We start from the raw sequence: 18,143 nt of genomic DNA on the forward strand, positions 1-18,143 counted from the left end.
TGCCGGGGGCGGGGAGAGGCGGAAGCCGGAGCCGAGCCGGGAAGCTGCCGACCGCGTCGCTCGCCCGCCATGCACGCCCTCCGGCTCCCCCCGCGCGCCTGCTGGCGCCTTTGGCAGCTGCGCCCCGCCCGGGGGTGAGTGGCGGCCCGGGGGGGGGGCGGGCGCTGCTTTAATTCGGGGTTGCGGCGGGCGGGGGGCGGGGGAGGCTGCCTCCGGGGTTCTGCGAGGCGCCCTCAGCAACAACCCCCCCCCCCCCGCCGCCCGTTGCTTTGCCGCGCTGCGCTGCCCGCGGGTGACCGTGGCCTCTCCGTCTGTCTCCTCCAGGTCCGGGGGGGCCCCCGCCTTGGCGCTCGGGGCCCGGCTCTACGCCGCGCAGGCTGCCCAGGTAAGGGGCTGCTCTGGAGGAGGGGGGGTGTCTGCCCGGCCTGCCCCCCGCCGGCTCGGGGCCCTGAGGGGCGGGGGGTGCGTGGGCGCGGGGCGGTTCCCGCATAGGGGGCGCCTGGGGGCCGCAGACGGGTCCGGCCGCTTGGCGGGCCCCCGACCTCGGCCTGCCAGTCCGTCTCTGCAGGGATCCCACCCGGTGGGGGGGGGGGAGACTGGAGCAGGGGGCTCAATGCCCCCCCCGCCGGACTGCCCTGTATCTTCTGGTACTCCGCCCCCCCCCTTGACTCTTCACACTCAAGAAGCAAACCAGCCGGTATCTCTCGAGCCCGGACCCCTCCCTCTTTCCCCCCTCCCTCTACACAACCTCCGTTCCCACTTTGTTTAGTCATGAGGATCCCAAGGGGTGGGGGAGGGAGCCCTCGATGCCAGCGGATGCCCCCAGGGCAGCCTGGCTGCTCTCCCCCACCCCTGTAGCCTCACCTGCTGCCTGAGCCGTGGCTCCCCCCCCCGAACCACCTGCGGCCTCCCCCCCTCCCCCCGGGGGCTCCCGCTTCCTCTGTATGGGGCTCCCACAACCTCTCCAGGGTAAAGGTCATATTGTCCCCGGAGTAAGTAGGGCAGAGGTGACTGTGCAGACGCTGCGCCAAAGTTTGGCAGGTCTCTCCTAGGGGACAATGGCAGCTTCAAATATCCCAGTGCTGGGATCCTTGCCAGGCACTCCAAGTACCTTTTTGGTAATGATGTAGCCCTTCCCCACAGCTGTAGGATCCGCCTGCCAGAAATTTGGATTACGGATAGTCTTCTGGAGTCTACCACACAATTCTCCGTGCCTGGTAGTCGCTAAATGCGTCAGTGTTCAGAGGTAGATGGAGGTTCCATTTAGCTATCAAAGAGTCCAGTAGCACCATTAAGACTAACCAGCTTTATTGTAGCATAACAATAATGCTGACGATGCATCTGATGAAGAGAGCTGTGGTTATCGAAAGCTTATACTACAGTAAAGTTGATTAGTCTTAAAGGTGCTACTGGACTCTATAATTTTGCAACTACAGGCTAACACGGCTAACTCCTCTGGATCGTTTAGCTATCGTGGCTGGTAGCTGCTGATAACCCCTTCATCCTCCGTCAGTTGGTCAGTTCTGGGTCACTGGTTGCCATTGTATCTGTATCTATATATCTATAGCTGTGGATATGTGGGCCGTGTCTGAAATGAAGTAACGCTTCCATTGCCATCTGAGATGTTTTTATTGTATGTAGTGTTTTAAATTTTATTGTAATGTTTTTATCTGCTTTTATGTGTTTTTATGTCAATTAAAATGTTGTGCTCCGCCCTGAGCCCACTCAGCGGGGAGGGTGGACTAAAAAATCTAATATAATAAATAAAAATAAATAAAATATCATAGATCCAGAGGAGTTAGCCCTGTTAGTCTGCAGCAGCAAAATAACAAGGAGTCCAGTAGCACCTTTTAGACTAACCAACTTTTTTGTAGCATCAGCTTTCGAGAATCACAGCTGATGAAGAGAGCTGAGGCTCTCAAAAGCTTATACTACAATAAAGTTTGTTAGTCTTAAAGGTGCTACTGGACCTCTTGCTGTTCTGTGTTGTGGGAATGACTTCCTTTAAGATGTTTGTGTGCTGTCAGGAATCTGGATTCAAGTTGCTTCTTGGCCATGAGACCCCACCGGCGGGCCTCGAGCAAATGGCTGGCCTTCACTCACCCAGTGATACCCCACAGTGTTGTTACGTATTTAGAATGTTTATACTCGGTCTTTCCAGAGTCAGCTCATAAAAGAGATGACAGGGCAGTAAAATCATGAAAACAATAAAATAACTATTGCAAGTAGCAAAAAGCTATAAAACAGCAATCAGCACCTAAAATTAGATCTACAAAACAGACCATAAAAACAGCAGAGAAAAAATTAAAATCCATTAGTTATAAAAGTGTGGGTTAAAAAAAAATGGTCTGGGGCATAAAAGTAAGTAAAGTAGGTGTGAAGTGAACTTCAAGGAAGAGGACATTCCAAAGGGAAGGTGCTGCCGGGGGGGGGGGGGGGAAGCCTCTGGTTGCCATCCGCCTTGCCCCAGCAAACAGGGACACGGAGAACAGGGTTTGTGAAGAGGAGCCCAGATGGTGGCTGGACAATGTTGGAGGAGGCTGTCTTTCAGGTCTCCTGACCCCAGGACATTTAGGGCCTTATTATAGGTAAGTACCAGTGCTTTGAACTGTGCTGTAAACAGACGGGCAGCCACTGTTGATCCTTCGGTATGGGGTGACACGATCCCTGTATTCTGCCCCTGGCAGTAACCTGCCTGCCGCATTTTGAACTAGATGACATTTCCAGACACTTGTAAGGCAGCCTCACGTAGAGTACATTTCATCAGTTTAGTTTGGGGGTGATCCGAGCACGCATCTCTGTGGCCAAATCATGCTTTTTGAGGAAGGGCTGTAGCTGGCATATCAGTGGGAGCTGACAAATGGTGTTCCTCCAGCTGCAGGCAGAATGCGACCCCTCCCAGGACAGCCTGACTTCAGCCCTCACACAGCTTTGTGACTGGCCTGCAGCCCCTCAATCTTGACTGGGTGGAGCTTCAGTTTATTGACCCTTGTCCAATTCCCTTACCTTCTCCAGGCACCTGAACTGGAGTTCCACAAACCCCTCCCAGCTCCACGGGAAGAAGGAAAAATCGAGTTGGGTGTCAACCACGTATGGGTGGCACCTCAGTCCAGATCCCGAGATGACCTGTCTTAGCAATTTCGTGTAGGTGTTGAACAGCAAAGGGAATCTTGCAGGGCCTTTTAGCATAAGTCCTGTGGGGCCAAGCAGCACCTTCCAGAACCTTCCAGAATCTGCCAGCCAAGAAAGAGTGGAACCACCTAAGCATGGTGTCCCCCCACCCCCGAAAAAATAAGCTAGCTTGCCTAGAAGGATACCAGGGGTCGATGGCCTTGGAAGCCCCCAAGAGCTCCAGGAGAATCAACAGGGCGTCCCTCTCCCAGAGTCATGAACCCAGGCCTGAATCTGGATTGAAATGGGTCGAGATGTTCTGTTTCCTCCAAGACCCACCTGAAGTTGCAAGGGCACCCCCTGCTCAAGCACCTCGCCCAAGAGTGGGATGGCTGAGTGGCAGTTGTGCAGGGCACTGCGGTCCAGGGACACCTTTTTCAGGAACTGTCTCACAACCGCCTCCTTCAACGCGGTCGCAATTGCGCCTGCCCACAGAGAGGCGTTTACCTTCCTAACTCAGCTAGATAACATCAGCCACAGCCTTGACTTGATTCACCAGTTTAAAGTCATCTAGAGAGCTAAGGGTTACTGACCTGGTTTAGCAGTGGTTTGCACAGGGATGGGAAGGCGGGAGCGTTTGTTCCAGGCTGATTTTGTGTGGCGTGCAAAAAGTCTGATTATTGCAGTCCTGATGGGAAAACGGCACTGCGGGGCCGTCCGTTCTCCTGAAGTCAGCTTGAGTCTTTGATGACTGAGGAATAACGAAGGCGAACCACAGTCCCGGTCAAAGTTCATCTTGCCCAATAGACAAATGTTGCGTTGTCAAGACTGGGGGGCTCTTTTAAACAGCTCCACAACAGGTAGAAATTCCACATGTATGGTTCTTTTCCCCTTGTGGACATAAACAATACTGAAAGCTTCCCTGGTGGGCTTCCCAACTGTTGTGTAGCTATTCATGGGGCTTCCCTCTCCACCCCACCCTGAGTCTCGGTGATCATTTTCTCTAAACTGGGACCCTGCAAATGCTTGTGAGCCTTTTCCCCGGGGGAACGCATTGCAGCTCCCAGATCGCTAGAGCTGCCCTTTCTTGTGCTTCTTCCAGCTCTTCCATCTCCTTTGACATGGGATGACAGGAAGAGAGCTCTCTTCTCTGTCCTAAGTGGCACTGCTCCCTCCAAGGGCATTTTGATCGGGGCTGTCTTGTGCTCAGTCCCCTTCTTAGTCATCCCCTAGTGGGAGCGCTAACACACCCACATGTGGTTTGATAACCAGCCTCTTGTCTTCCTTTGCAGGCTGTACTGGATAAATCAGGCACCGGCGTGGCTTCTCCTTCTCAAGCTGTGTCGGAGAAGAAATCTCTAGCTGCAGTAGGTGCTTTGTGGAGCCTGCTGGGTAGAAATGGATGTTAACTTATTAAAATATTGATGCTCGAGGCAGTGTAAGATAAGCCATTCAGTACAACCCACCCCCCCAACTAAGGTCAGCTCAGAAAAACACGTGCAAAAGAAGCCCACCTTGGCATCTCCTATCTAACTGGCTGTGGAAAGGATGCCCAATTCTCACAGCGGTTGCCACAGGGAAAGCAGGCGCTCCGTCCGGGGGGAGGAAAAACTGACCCGCAAACTGTGATTGGCACATGAGTTCATATGGGGGAGGCCCTCCTTGTGGTTATGTGGGTTCCAATTTGCACAGGTCTTTCAAGGTAAGAACGAACCCATCAAATTGAGCTTGGAGTCAAATGGGCAGCCAGTACAATTACTTTGGAGCAGATGTCCCCTGCCCCCGTTGTTTGGCAGGTCACTGTGTTTTGCACCCACTCTGGTATCCAAGTTGCCTTTCAGGGCTGCCTCTTGCGGAGTACGTTGCAGAAATCAAACTGAGGTTACAAAAACAAACCCCTCTCATTTCCCTTAGCATCTTTTAGGGGAAAAAACCGGATCAGTCTTTGATACAGGAGTTCTTGTGGTGGGAATGGAAGACGTGGGTTAGGGTTAAGTGATGAGTTGCATGCTTTGCTGGTTGGTGGCTGAGCTGATGCAGTGGTGCAGAATATTCACAAACATTCTAACGGTTCAGGGGTAGTGTGGGCAAGGGTGAATGGAGCACAGGTCGATGATTGCTAGCCAACTAATTATTTACAGGCCAGGTGTAATTCCAGAATGCGCATGTGTTCTCACACAGACCAAAGTTAGTGCAACACCTGAATCCGCCTTCTCTGTGGTTTACGACGGGCAGCCTGCTCTCTAAGCTCCCGGGTGGAAGTCCTCGCCATGCACAGGCCTGATTCTTTTCACCAGAGAGGCTGCTGGGGTTGCACCGGGGGCTTCCAGCTTGCCCTGAGCCACGGCCCCTTTAGTGATGAATGCTATTCTGTGCCTCTTTTTAAAAAAAAAAAGTTTCCTTCTGGAGTGTGTTTTGGAAAACATATTTCCTTCGCTGTTATTAAAAGACGCAAGTAACCGTCACAAATATGCAAATCCCATTGATTGCAGCTAAGCTCTGAGTGAAAACAAGCAAAGACTCTCAAGGATTTGAGTGACAAGTCGGGAGAAACGTTTCTGTGTAAGCTCAGAGCGTGCAAGAAAACATGGCTCAGTAACACTCTGAGGGAATCTGGTTTCTCAGGGCCTACGCTTCGGCTTTCCCCTTTCCTCCTGAACCCGGAGTGTAGCTGCGCATAAGCGGCCAGGTGTGGTTAGTCAGTGGGGAAGAGGGCTCAGCACCTACCAGTCCTTTCTTTCTTTCCACCCAGGAATCCAAGTCGTTTGCTGTGGGAATGTTCAAAGGCCAAATCAATACTGAGCAAGTGTTCCCGTATCCCTCAGGTAAATTGCTGTGTGTGTGCGTGTGCTTTGGGATGTGACTTCTGTAACTGCCAGAAGCCCGACTTGTTTTCGGAGACTTTGATACGCTATACCGATGTGTTTCCCGAGTATTCCTCATGAGACCAGCTGCTCATGAGACCAGACGGTTTAGTGTGTGTGTGTTTGTGCTGAATTTATAAATTGTTTGTTATTTATTTATGTCATTTATAGTCCACCTTTCTCACGGAGACTCGAGGTGGATTACACAGTGTGAGATTAGTACAGTCAAAATCAAGGACATTTCGATAAACAGTGCCATAGGGTGGGTAAATGTGAGTTTATGAAGAAGTAACGTTTAGCAAAAATCCAATACAGAGCTGAAGAAATGCTGAAACAGAGCCTAAGCAATTGTAGGGATGTCATTGGACAACATAAGACTACTCAGTCGGGGTTTTAGTGGGAAAGGCCAGTACAACCCTTGCCTGTGAGATCAGATCGCTTAGCGCATCGCCCTGTGGGCCTGTGCCCTGGGGAAGCTGCTGTTGGGAATCAGGCCGAGGTCCCCACCGTAAATAAAAACAGGCCGCTGTACTTACATATGATTAGAGAATCCAGTTTGGGCTTTGAGGCAGCTTTGGGCCTCAAATGTTTCTGGAGCAGCCAGGTGAGATGGGAAGATCGTTTCATTAGGCTGGGGGCAGGGGTGTATTTGGGTTCTAGAACTGCAGAGGGGCCCAGCGGAACGAGGGTGGTAGCCTACCCAGTCCTGCATCCTGTTAAACACAGTAGCCAAGAAGCGAGCCGTAAAGGCCAAGGCCTTCCCCGACACTGGGATTCAGAGGCTGGCTGCGTCTGTATAGGGAAATTCCCTTTAGCCATCGGGGCTCGTAGGCAGGCTGGGCCTCTCCTCCAAGATTTTGTCTAACCCCCTTTTCAGGCTCTCAGCAGTTGGCCATCACTGTGTCTCCTGGCAGGGAATTCCACCGTTTAGTTACTCATGGAGTAAAGAAATACTTCCTTTTGTCTTTCCTGAATCTATTGTCCATTCGTTTCATTGGATGAAATTCTGCTATTGAGTTCGGGTGAGGGAGAAAAAGTTTTCTCTGTCCACTCTCTCATCCCCCTGGATAATTTTATAAACTTCTGTCATGTCCTCCCTCAGTCTTATTTATATACCTAAAAGTCCCAAGAAAGGGGTTTCAAGCCCATAATAACAACCATATTTGATTTATATACCACCCTTTAGGACCCTTTAACACCCTCTCGGAGCAGTTTACAAAGTATGTTGTTATTATCCCAACAAAAACAATCCCTCTGTGAGGTGGGTGGGGCTGAGAGAGCTCTGAGAGAGCTGTGACTGGCCCAAGGTCACCCAGCTGGCTTCAAGCGGAGGAGTGAGGGATCAAACCTGGCTGTCCAGATTAGAGTCCTGCTGCTCTTAGCCACCACACCAAACTGGGCCTTCTTATCTGGGTTGCTCTCTTCTGTACTTGCCCCAGCTCTGCGCTTACTTTAAGGGTTTCAGAGGCACAGTCTCCTAAATGAGGCTGCACTACCAGTCTCTCCGGGGCATCTATACATTGGCAGTTTTGTTTTCGATCTTTTTCTGAGAAGGGCAGCTTGGGGTAGGAGGCAGGTGGGATTGGCAGGGCTAACGCTTCTCCTCCTGCCCCCGCAGTCCTCAGTGAAGAACAAGCCCAGACTCTGCAGGAGCTGGTGGGGCCGGTCTCTCGCTTCTTTGAGGTGAGGAGGTGGAGGGAATGGTTGTGCTGACCCCTCTTGGAGGGGGTGCAGAATGAGAGCAGGGGCTCTCGGTCCGTGGGGCTGTGAATGGTGGCGGCTGGTGAGGCCTGGTCTCACAGTCCATGCTAGGACTTGAGGGAGTTGGGGGGGGGGGCTGTTTCCCTACCGTGACCCTTTTTTCTGTCCTTCATGCAGGAGGTGAATGACCCAGCTCAGAACGACATGTTGGAGCATGTGGAAGAGCGCACGATGCAAGGCCTGAAAGAGCTCGGAGCGTTTGGCTTGCAGATTCCGATTGACTTGGGGGGGTTGGGCCTCAGCAACAGCCAGGTGAGACTTGGGTCTCCTCTAGAGTTGGTGTTCTTTTTTCGCCCCCTCCAACACACACGGGGAAAGAACCCCTAGGAGACTATAGCTGTCTACTAGTAAAAATAGGTCACAAATCCAAAAGCAGCCGATTATCAAGAAGCTATATTTCTGCCAGCCCAGATTTCATCTGTTGTGTGGCATGGAACATTCACAAACATTCTAGCTTCTCTGGAGGAATAGAATCACGTGGTCACTTCCTGTCCTTGTTGAAGAAGGAAGAGTCAGGCTGGGGCTGTTCAGTGTTTAGGAAAACTGCCAGCGATTACAGACGCTCTTCTTTCTTCTCTTCATGCTGCAGTATGCCCGGCTGGTGGAAATCGTGGGAATGCATGACCTGGGGGTGGGCATCACCCTCGGGGCTCACCAGTCAATTGGGTTCAAGGGAATCCTCCTGTATGGCACCCCGGAGCAGAAGAAAAAGTATCTTCCCAAATTGGCAACTGGTATGGAGATGTGACCGGGGTGGGGGACTTAGGAAGGGGGGGGGATGGAGCGATTATAGGTGGGAAGGTGAGATGGTGAAGTGTTCTCCCTAATACGGGCCCCGGGGTCAGCTGGCTCCCACCAGAGAGGGCTCCCCTCTTCTCGCCCTGCCCCCAGCAAATGCTTCTTCACAGCTGCAGCTTCCCCCCTCCCCAGGTGAGACCATCGCCGCATTCTGCCTGTCAGAGCCTTCCAGTGGTTCGGACGCAGCCTCGATCCGCACGACGGCTGAGCTGAGCCCTTGTGGCACCTACTACACTATGAATGGCGGAAAGATCTGGATCAGGTGAATGGCGGAGGGGGCACGGTTGTGAAGGGGAATGAATGCTGGATCCTAAACAGGAATAACAAAGGGAGAGATGAAGAGGCACAAAGCTGCTTGGAAACTGCCTCTCCCCACACACACCTCATTTGGGAGGGCTTGGAGTTAGTTTGGCTGTGTTATACCTGGTTGGAGAGAGTTGAGAGGATCCCCCCACCCACCCCATCACACTAGAATTCATGGTCAATTTGATGACTAATAAATTTAGGACAGAGAAGGGAATGTGCACACATAATAGCCTTGAAATAATTAGCTTATGGAACTCACTGCCACAAGAAGACTACTAGCTTAGGAGGCTCACGTAGGAAATGAGTCATCTTGCTATTCCTCCCAAGGCAGCATAAGCAGTTTCCCCATTTTGTTCTCACAACAACCCTGTGAGGTAGGCTGCCTGGAAAGCATCATAGTTGAGTGGAGACTTCGGGTCTGTAAGGTCCTTCTCGTGGCTCCATCATGCAGGTTAATAGGTCTACCTATTAGAGCCCATCTGTGGGGAGGGCAGGGTATAAATCAAATCAATCAATAAAATATACTGCTGAATAGGGGCGTCTTGTGGGCTTCATTCCCTTGTTGGCTTCTGAGAAGCATTCGGCCCAGCTGCTGTGGGGAACCATTGGGCCTGATCTGGCAGGACTGGTCTGTTGTGTTCTTTTGTGGTGGTAGTGAAAAGTTCGGGGGGGGGGGCGGGGGGCTTCTGCCCATGTTCAAATTGGTTTTTCAGCCCTGTGGGACTATTTGGTACATCTACATTTCCCTTGCCTGATCCTATTTTTAGCTAGATTTAGTGATGCAAAAGCTGTTTCCGATGCCCACAATCTAGCTGCGGTGGCTCAGTTCTCTGCATATGCTCAGAGACATATCTGCCAGAGCTGGAACCTGGCAATGGGAAAAAGGTCTGGCTCTCCATTCGAGCTGGAAGAGAGGCCTTGTAGGGTTGGGGCCTCCCAGACTGACTCTGTGGTCCTTGCAGCAACGGTGGGCTTGCTGAGATCTTCACAGTGTTTGCGAGGACGCCCCTCAAGGATGAAGCAACTGGAGAAGTGAAGGACAAGATAACAGCATTCATTGTGGAACAATCTTTTGGGGGTGTAACACGGTGAGTAGCTTGGGTGGGGAGGGGAGAGAAAAACCTTTATCGAAGAGAGGGCTTTTCCTGAGCCTGCTTCGGACCGGGGCTGGTCCTTCAGCCAAGCGCAGCCTGGCCAGGGTGGGGTGGGGTTGCCGTTCATCGATTTGCTCCCTGCCTGGACTTCACCAGCAATGGCTGGGCTCAGGGCTGGCCAACAGCAGCGCAGGCCCAGGAGGGGGTGGCAACAAAGAGGCCCCGGTCGAGATCTGCTCCTGGTGTGCCAGGCATATAATGGCATCCCTCTGCCTCTCCAGCGGCCCCCCTGAGAAGAAGATGGGCATCAAGGCATCCAACACAGCGGAGGTCCTCTTCGATGGCGTTCGTGTCCCAGTAGAGAACGTTTTGGGGGCCCCAGGTGCCGGGTTCAAGGTTGCCATGAATGTCCTGAACAACGGGCGCTTTGGCATGGCTGCTGCAATGGCCGGCACGATGCGTGGCATCATTGGCAAAGCGGTGAGCCAGCTCTGGGGGACCTCGATGGCGGCTCCCGCGTCGCCTTCCCTCTCGCTCCTCTCGCCTCCCTTGGCCTGACGGCTGCCTTCCCTCTCGATCTCAAAGGTGGATCACGCTGCCAACCGGACCCAGTTTGGGGACAAGCTCTATAATTTCGGAACCATCCAGGAGAAACTGGCCCGCATGGCTATGCTGCAGTACGTGACGGAGGTGAGACCGAGCAGTCCGAAGGCACAGAGATGGGTGTGACACTGGGGGGGGGGGGGAGTCCTACCCCGGTCCTTGCTTATGTTTCACCAGACGTTGCCCACACGTCTTCCAGCCAAGCGTTTTGCCTTCCAAAAATGAAGACTGCTGTGATGTGGACACATCTGAACTCAGCATCTTTAATTAGTTGGGAAAGGTTAACGAAAGCCCTTAAGTAACGGTTGGGGAGGGGGAGGGGGTGTTTGTCATGGGGCGAATACATTTTGGAATGAGATTCAGCACCCTGATGGCTGTTGCGCCAGCCCTTTATGAGCAGCGTGGTGAAATGTTTAGACTAGGGATGGAGGATCTTGGGTTCCAGTCCCCTACTCTTTCAAGATGTTCATTGAGTGACCCTGGGGCAGTCACTCATTCAAAAGGAGCTGGGCGGAGAGGAAACCCTGAACTTCTCAGAGGAAGGGGGAGAGAAAAGTGGGTCAGCGGAAGCCTCCTTGAGCAGCACAACCAGCCCTGGCCTTCTTCTTTCTGCAGTCCATGGCCTATATGATCAGTGCGAATATGGACCAGGGAGCCTTGGACTTCCAGATTGAAGCCGCCATCAGCAAAATATTCGGCTCGGTGAGAAGGGGCCGGGGGGGGGGGCTGAAGGATGGTGCCCAGTAGAGCAGCCAGCTTTCTGGGCAAAGCCTCTCTTGCAAGCATGCTGGCTTCTGAAGAAGTGTTTATGCATCCCCATTTCACTGACTGCCTTTTCCCCCTTTTCTCTTGCATTTGTCAGGAAGCTGCCTGGATCGTGACCGACGAATGCATCCAGGTCCTGGGTGGGATGGGCGTCATGAAGGTGAGGGGCATTGTGCTGGGTGGGCCAAGGCCCTGCCCCTTTCTGTCAGCCGCCAGTCCCCCCTGAAGGGCTGTTTGGTGCGTGTGAGCAGAGCTGCTGACGGTCAGGGCCAGATGGGGCCAGAGTGGAGGAGGATATCTGTTCAGCTGCCTGTTTTGGGTCAGCAGAAAAGAGCAGCGGCTCACGCAAGCTCACACCCTACCACGACTCTTGTTGGAGGGGCTGTTGGACTCTTGCCCTTTGCTGCTGCTGCAGACAGACCCCCAACACTTTTCATTCATTTACTGGATTTGTAGTCCGCTCTCCCTGCGAGGCAGGCTCTGAGGGGATAGCACACAGATTAAAACAGTACAATATACAATAGCAATTTAAAATGTATAACATGATATACAATATAAACAATTAAAAACTGGTAGCAGCAACAGGGTAGTTGTGATTCCACAACCCTCTTTCAGCAGCGCTTATAGTGCAGCCCTGCCTATGACCATCCTGGGTCCAGGGCGGCAGGTGGCCACAGCAGCAAAAGGTAGAGACCGGGAGTGGGGGGGGGCGGCGGCAGCAGTGGGAAGCCAAAGAGGAGGTCCGCTCGCCTCCTGGCTGCTCATCTTAATCCGTTTTGAATCAGATATTTATTTATTTAATCACATTTCTAGACCACCCTCCCCGTCAGACGGGGATAGAGAGTTTGTGCCTCCAGAGGGTTAGGCTGTGTGTGTCGGGGGGTGGGGGGTGGGGGGGGTGGATCCTTTCTCAGGAGACTCTATAGGTCTCAGAGCCTGGCTTGTAGGGAAAGCAGGCTAATTTAGGAGGAGCCTACAGCATTCACAGAACTGAGTTTCAGGGGGAAGCTGGCTAAAGAACTGGAATTTCCAGAAGGAGCTCCCATTTAGACAGTGGGACGCCTGAGGCTGTGGGAGGTCTGTTGACGTGCCTGGCCACTATTCTGCACCCCTAGGAATGGACAGATGAAACATTATAACTGAATGAGCCCAGCAAATCTGTGTCCTTTTATATAGTTTCAAGCCTCTTTACTGAACAAAGGTATTTTATCCAAGGAAGTTAATAAAAGATTTTGCTGTTTACCTCATGCCTCATCTGAAATAGTTGCATTTAGACCTCACTTGGATTCAGTCTTTCCAGCAGAGGTTTGGGTAGAGGCGACACCTCAGTGGTCCATCTTCACATCACACAGCCTTATTCAAACGTCATTTAAAACCGCAACTTTCTCAGGCATCCCCTCCCACACAGATCTTTGTTCCTTAAAAGGAATTCCTCAGGCCCTGTTCTTCAACATGGAAGGCGTTATCTCTGCCCCAAAATCTCAGGGCTGTCAGGGCTGTGATTACTTATGGTTAAGCAGGATAGTTTTAGGTGGGTAGCCATGTTGGTCTGCAGTAAAGACAGCAGGATTGGAGTCCGGTGGCACCTCGGAGACCAACCGGATTTTCAGGGTTATAAGCGTTGGAGGGTCAGAGCTCCCTTCTTCAGAGAAGGTGTCTGAAGGACAAGACGAGGCGCCTAAAGAAGGGAACTCTGACCCTGAGAATTTTGTTTCTCTCTAAGGTGCCACTGGACTCACATCCTGGTAAGCCAGAGGCACTTTGTACATGTCCAGAAGCAATCTCATTTAGAGTTACACATCCTCATAGACTCAGGCCCCCCACCCCACCCTGTAACAGATTGGGGGGGGCTAATCAACCAGTGGCCCCAACTCCAGCCTACTTAACGCCCCCCCCCCTCCTCCTCCTGTGTTTCTGCAGGACGCTGGTGTAGAACGGGTGCTGCGCGATCTGCGCGTCTTTCGGATCTTCGAGGGCACTAATGACATCTTGCGGCTGTTTGTCGCACTGACCGGGTTCCAGGTTGGTTGACTGAGGAGGGGGGATACTGGCCAGGCGGGAAGGGAGCCTCGGGCTGCGGGATAGAGGGCCCATGTTGGAATCTGGGGGGTGAGAGGAAGGGGCCTGAGGCAGCACTGCAGGAGGCAGAGGTCTGATGCCCAGAAGCGGGGAGGGGGTGATTTCCAGCCTGTTTAGGACTGACGTGGAAAAGCTGGCGGCTTTGGAAGGGACGGACAGGAATTGCCCATGGAGAGTTGGCCTCTGTACTGTAGGCCCTTTTGGGGGGTTCGGCTTGTATTGCTGACGGCTGTCAGTGGGTCACTTGGGAGCAGGCTAGACTTAAAATTCTCCCAGTCCAGTTTTCAGGGTGCCGTCAGGCAGGAGGGGGCCAGCCAGAGGTCTTTCCTGGCAGTTGCGCGCGCTTTGCAACTTCGCCCGTTCCTCTGCCTCCCAGAATGCAGGGAACCAGCTGCGTGGATTGCAGAAGGCCGTCAAGAATCCCCTGGGGAATGCGGGCCTGTTGGTCAGCGAGGTGGGCAAGCGAATGCGCAGGTGAGGCTCTTCCGCCCCAGGCTGGGGTGTGTTTGCGTGTGCTGAATGGGTGTTGGTTGCCCATGACGGGAGGATTTTACACCCCTGCTCTTAAGAGCCTTTGGCATTTTTTCCCTTGGAATTTGGTGTGCTAAAAGCGAGGCTTGAAGACTGGAATGTACAGAACGCTCTCTGCCTGGACAGGGAAGCGTAAACACACAGACACACACACACACACACACACACACACACACACACGGGCTTTTCTAATTCGAAGAGGTGGACCTCTGCCATATCCGATCAAAGGACCAACCAGGCTGGTAATCTTTAGTCAGTGGTGAGGCCAGATGCCCCACATGGCAGGAGTATAAGCAAGCAGTGCCCAACAGCATTGGCTAACTCCTCTTGTTGGTCCCGGGCATCTGATACTTGGAGAGAAACTGCCCTTGAACATGGAGGATCTGTGCTTGGCTGCCGGGGCCAGTAGCCATTGGGCATCCAGTCCTCCTCCCTTAAATTGGTCTAGTCCACTTTCAAAGCCACCTTGACCAGTGACCATCACCACATCTTGTGTTGGTGAGTTCCGAAAGCTAAGTGTGTGTTGCGGGGCAAAATGCATCCTCTTGTTTGCCTCGCCTTAAGGTGGTCACTTCCTCTGGAGGATTCTAGCAGTGCAAGAGGGAATCATTTCCCTCTCCCCATGCCATTCATAATTTCGTGCAAAAGTAAAATCCTAGCTCGCCCCCGTTGAGTCATATTTTTTTTATCTTTCTAAGTTTCCTTAATGGTCCATCACCCCTGCATGTTTGAAGAGTCCTTTTTCCTGTGTGCCATCTGGCTACTTCAGGTCCAGCTGGCAGGGGCGGGGGTTAGTAAAGGAAACCGGGTTATAGTGCGGGGGGAGCCTCATACCCTCTCTCTGCCCTCACCCTTACTAGGAGAGCTGGTTTTGGAACTGGGATTACGCTAAATGCGGTTGTGCATCCAAGCCTGAGCACAAGCAGCAACCGGGTGAGTGTACAGAGCAGTGTAATGTGAAAGGCTATGGGGCGGGGGGTAGTTTCCCTGAAAACTCCCTTCTCCCCCCCCCCATGGAGCCTTGCTTCCACCTTGCACGTATTTATCCTAGAGTCTTCTCTCAGTAGCAAAGCTTATTGTCTTCCTGCTAGCATCATTTCTAGCAGGTAGCAGGGGAGTAGGGTGGGCTTTTGAGGGGGGAAGCTCTGTTCGGGGTGTTACATACTTACTGTGACAGTATTAAGGAAGAATCCAGTAGCACCTTGAAAACTAACCCATTTTATTGTAGCATATGCTTTCAAGAACCACAGCTCCCTTCATTAGATGCATCAACAGCTTTCAAGAACCACAACTCTCTTCGTCAGATGCATCAGCTTTCGAGAACCGCAGCTCTGTGGCTCTCGAAAGCTTATGCTACAATAAAGTTGGTTAGTCTTAAAGGTGCTACTGGACTCTTTACTATTTTGCAACTATAGACTAACACGGCCTCTCCAGGCGGCCTCTCAGGACAATGTAGCACTTCATGTTCCCCCTTTGGATGTCCAGTGGCTCAAGAAACTAAGGCCATCAGCCCTTGGCTGTAGAGCATCCGCTCCACTATGCACTTGCCTTGCAGGGGAACTGGCCCTGTCGGCCCTCTGCGCCTCTTTCTTTTCGTGCGGCCACCCCCGTTCACTCTCCCTGCGCCCGTTTTTTCCTTCTCCTCAGGCTGTCCAGGCGATCGATCTTTTTGCAGGGGTCGTGGAAGAACAGCTGCTGAAGCACGGCAAGAAGATCATTGGTGAGCTGCCCGGTTTTGTCTTGAGCCTGTGGGGTCCGTGTTGACAGGCTTTGGGAAGAGTGCAAGGCACGTGTCCCCTCCCCTTTCCTCTCTTCAAATTGAAATGGGAAAGGCTGGTTCCTGGCTGGACTCTGGACTCCCCGTGCCAGGCTGAATGAAAAAGCCTTCCGAAAGATGCTTGGAGTTGTCTCCTTGCTAGGGGGTGGGGGGAGCAGAGTAGCGTGGAGATGCAGCCATCGGGTGCTCTGGCTGTGCGGGATCGGACCAGAGCTGGCTTTGGCCCCTGCTGGGCTGTGGTGCTCGTCGTCGTCGTCTTGGCCAGACTCGGCTTCTCCCTTCATTGTCTCTCCGTCTCTTCCCAGATGAACAATTTGTGCTGAAGCGCATTGCTGACAGCGCCATTGACCTCTACGCCATGGTGGTGGTTCTCTCGAGGTGAGCCCGGCCTCTGGCTCTGTGGCAGGCAGAAACAGGTGCAGGGGGGGAGGCGCCCACCGCAGGGGATGAATGGCCACTGTTTCCCCAGGGAGGGACTGCACTATCCCTCTCAACGCGTCCTCCTACCATTTCCGGGCTCCCATTCCAGTGCATCTGTCTCTCTCTGTGGCAGAGCATCCCGGTCCCTGGAGCACGGGCATCCCACAGCCCAGCATGAGAAAATGCTTTGTGACACTTGGTGTATGGAGGTGAGTCCCCTGTGGCAAGAGATTGCGGGTAATGGGGGCAGGTCACGTTGCCCTCTGTTGGGTTCAGTATCTAAGTGTTCAGCCGGCTGCCATTCAGCTACGTGGATAATTCTGCTTCAATTAAGGGCACTGTGCAAGCATAGGATTTGTTTCTCCTTTCATTTTAAGGAGAAAGCAAGTTTCTAGTCCTTATGGATACAGGAACCAGCTCAGAAGCACGTTGCCAGTCTTTGCCATATGTCAGAAAACAAAATAGAGGTCGGCAAGTGAGCAGGGCTTTTATGGGGATGGGGATGGGGCTTCCATACTCTGCACAGTTCCTTTATCTCTCCTCCATGTAATAATAACAACAACCAACAACATTTGATTTACGAATCGCCCTTCAGGACAATTTAATGCCCACTCAGAGCGGTTTACACAGTGTGTTGTTATTATCCCCACAACAAGCTCCTTAGAAGCTGCGACTGCCCCAAGGTCACCCAGCAGGCTTCAGGCAGAGGAGTGAGGAATCAAACCTGGCTCTCCAGATGAGAGTCCTGCCGCTCTTAGCCACCACACCAAACTGGCTCTCAGAATTATGAAGGCAGGGGCCCAGTGAGGCAAATGTGCACAGTTCCTAACATGTTCATTTGTGGCATTTAAAAAAAATATTTTTCATTAGTTTCCATTGGGGATAGGGGAAAGAGGGGAACAGATTTCAAAAGTATCATACATTCTGCTTGAAACATCACTCTGCTTATCTACACAGTTGCCTGACAAGTTCATTTGTGACATTTTGGGAAGGGGCATGCCGTGCCCTTCTTGTTTGGCTCTCTTGGTTTTCTCTAATCTGGGAAAACCCCTCTGGGGAGCTGCTGTCTCGATCTCGGGACTCATTTCTCACCATTCTCTTCCACAGGCCTCTGACCGGGTCACTCAGACCTTGCGGTCCCTGCAGTCCAACTCCACACGGCAGCTCTTCAAAAACCTCCGGAGCATCTCCAAGGCACTGGTGGAGAATGAGGGGGTGGTCTCCCCCAACCCCCTCGGCATCTGAAATGTGCCCATGGTTGCTTGTAACCTTTGTCTGAAATGAGCACACCACACATGTAACAAAACTATTAGGGCCTGTTTATGAGGGGTGGGTTCATTCTTCCCTTTCCCTCCTCCTCAATTCAAAGAGGGCTGGTAGCTCCTTTGGAGAATAATATACCTCTTTGCTCTATTAAATGCCTTAATGCCTCTCTGGAGGTGGTGGGGGGGGGGGGAGGTTATGTTGCAAGCCGTAATTGCCACTGCTCCACTGGCCAGTTGTTCTTGGGGATGTCTTCATCTCTTGATCTGGCACATCTTGAACTTGGCACTTTGCATCTATGAACGGCAAGACTTTTTATCACCTTAAATTTTATGTTGACTTGGGGCAGAACTCTTCCAGTGGGAATACCGGAGCTGACTCCCGATGCCCCCGGCTCGCCTTTTTCCGTGATGTCTCACAAGCTGTTTGGGTTGCAATATTTAGTCACAAATCAGTAGCGGTTGCTCCGATACCGACGGTGGTATTTTCTGTGAATAATTAAATTACTTTGGCAAATGTCTGGAGTGATGAAATGCTGTTGGTGGGGCGGGGGGAGGAAGTGTTCAAAAAAGGGTTTATTAGAGCTCACCACCAGCACTCCATGCAGCAGTGGGGCCCCTGCACACTCAAGAGTGTGGACTAGGGTGTGACTTATGCAATCTGTAGGACATTTTTTTTTAAAGAGCAGCTTTCCTGTCCCTGTTGTGGCAGAAAAAAATGTAAAGCATATGGAAAATTTCCATGGCACACTGAAGGACTTGCACGGGAGAC

The 18,143-nt window shown here is 52.4% G+C and overlaps 1 protein-coding gene across 1 annotated transcript; it reads left to right on the forward strand.

Moving 5' to 3' along the window:
* ACADVL (acyl-CoA dehydrogenase very long chain) lies at positions 1 to 17,890 on the forward strand. The gene is made up of 20 exons (XM_054995135.1): positions 1 to 134; positions 325 to 385; positions 4,404 to 4,478; positions 5,864 to 5,936; positions 7,594 to 7,658; positions 7,854 to 7,988; positions 8,326 to 8,470; positions 8,667 to 8,796; positions 9,803 to 9,928; positions 10,216 to 10,414; positions 10,520 to 10,624; positions 11,153 to 11,239; positions 11,400 to 11,462; positions 13,223 to 13,324; positions 13,758 to 13,855; positions 14,773 to 14,845; positions 15,560 to 15,632; positions 15,995 to 16,067; positions 16,243 to 16,318; positions 17,217 to 17,890. The coding sequence occupies exons 1-20, from the start codon at positions 70 to 72 to the stop codon at positions 17,352 to 17,354; spliced, it is 1,962 nt and encodes a 653-aa protein (XP_054851110.1). The 5' UTR covers positions 1 to 69; the 3' UTR covers positions 17,355 to 17,890.
* Positions 17,891 to 18,143: the final 253 nt, after the last annotated feature.

The sequence above is a fragment of the Eublepharis macularius genome, chromosome 12 (assembly GCF_028583425.1).
Source record: "Eublepharis macularius isolate TG4126 chromosome 12, MPM_Emac_v1.0, whole genome shotgun sequence".
Classification (NCBI taxonomy): Eukaryota; Metazoa; Chordata; class Lepidosauria; order Squamata; family Eublepharidae; genus Eublepharis; species Eublepharis macularius.

What these genes read in the sequence shown, in the direction of transcription:
- ACADVL (XM_054995135.1), top strand. Translation starts at nt 70, where the DNA reads ATGCACGCCCTCCGGCTCCCCCCGCGCGCCTGCTGGCGCCTTTGGCAG. An exon ending in CGGTCTCTCGCTTCTTTGAG is followed by an intron (nt 7,659 to 7,853) that starts GTGAGGAGGTGG and finishes TCCTTCATGCAG; the next exon opens with GAGGTGAATGACCCAGCTCA. An exon ending in GTGGGATGGGCGTCATGAAG is followed by an intron (nt 11,463 to 13,222) that starts GTGAGGGGCATT and finishes GTGTTTCTGCAG; the next exon opens with GACGCTGGTGTAGAACGGGT.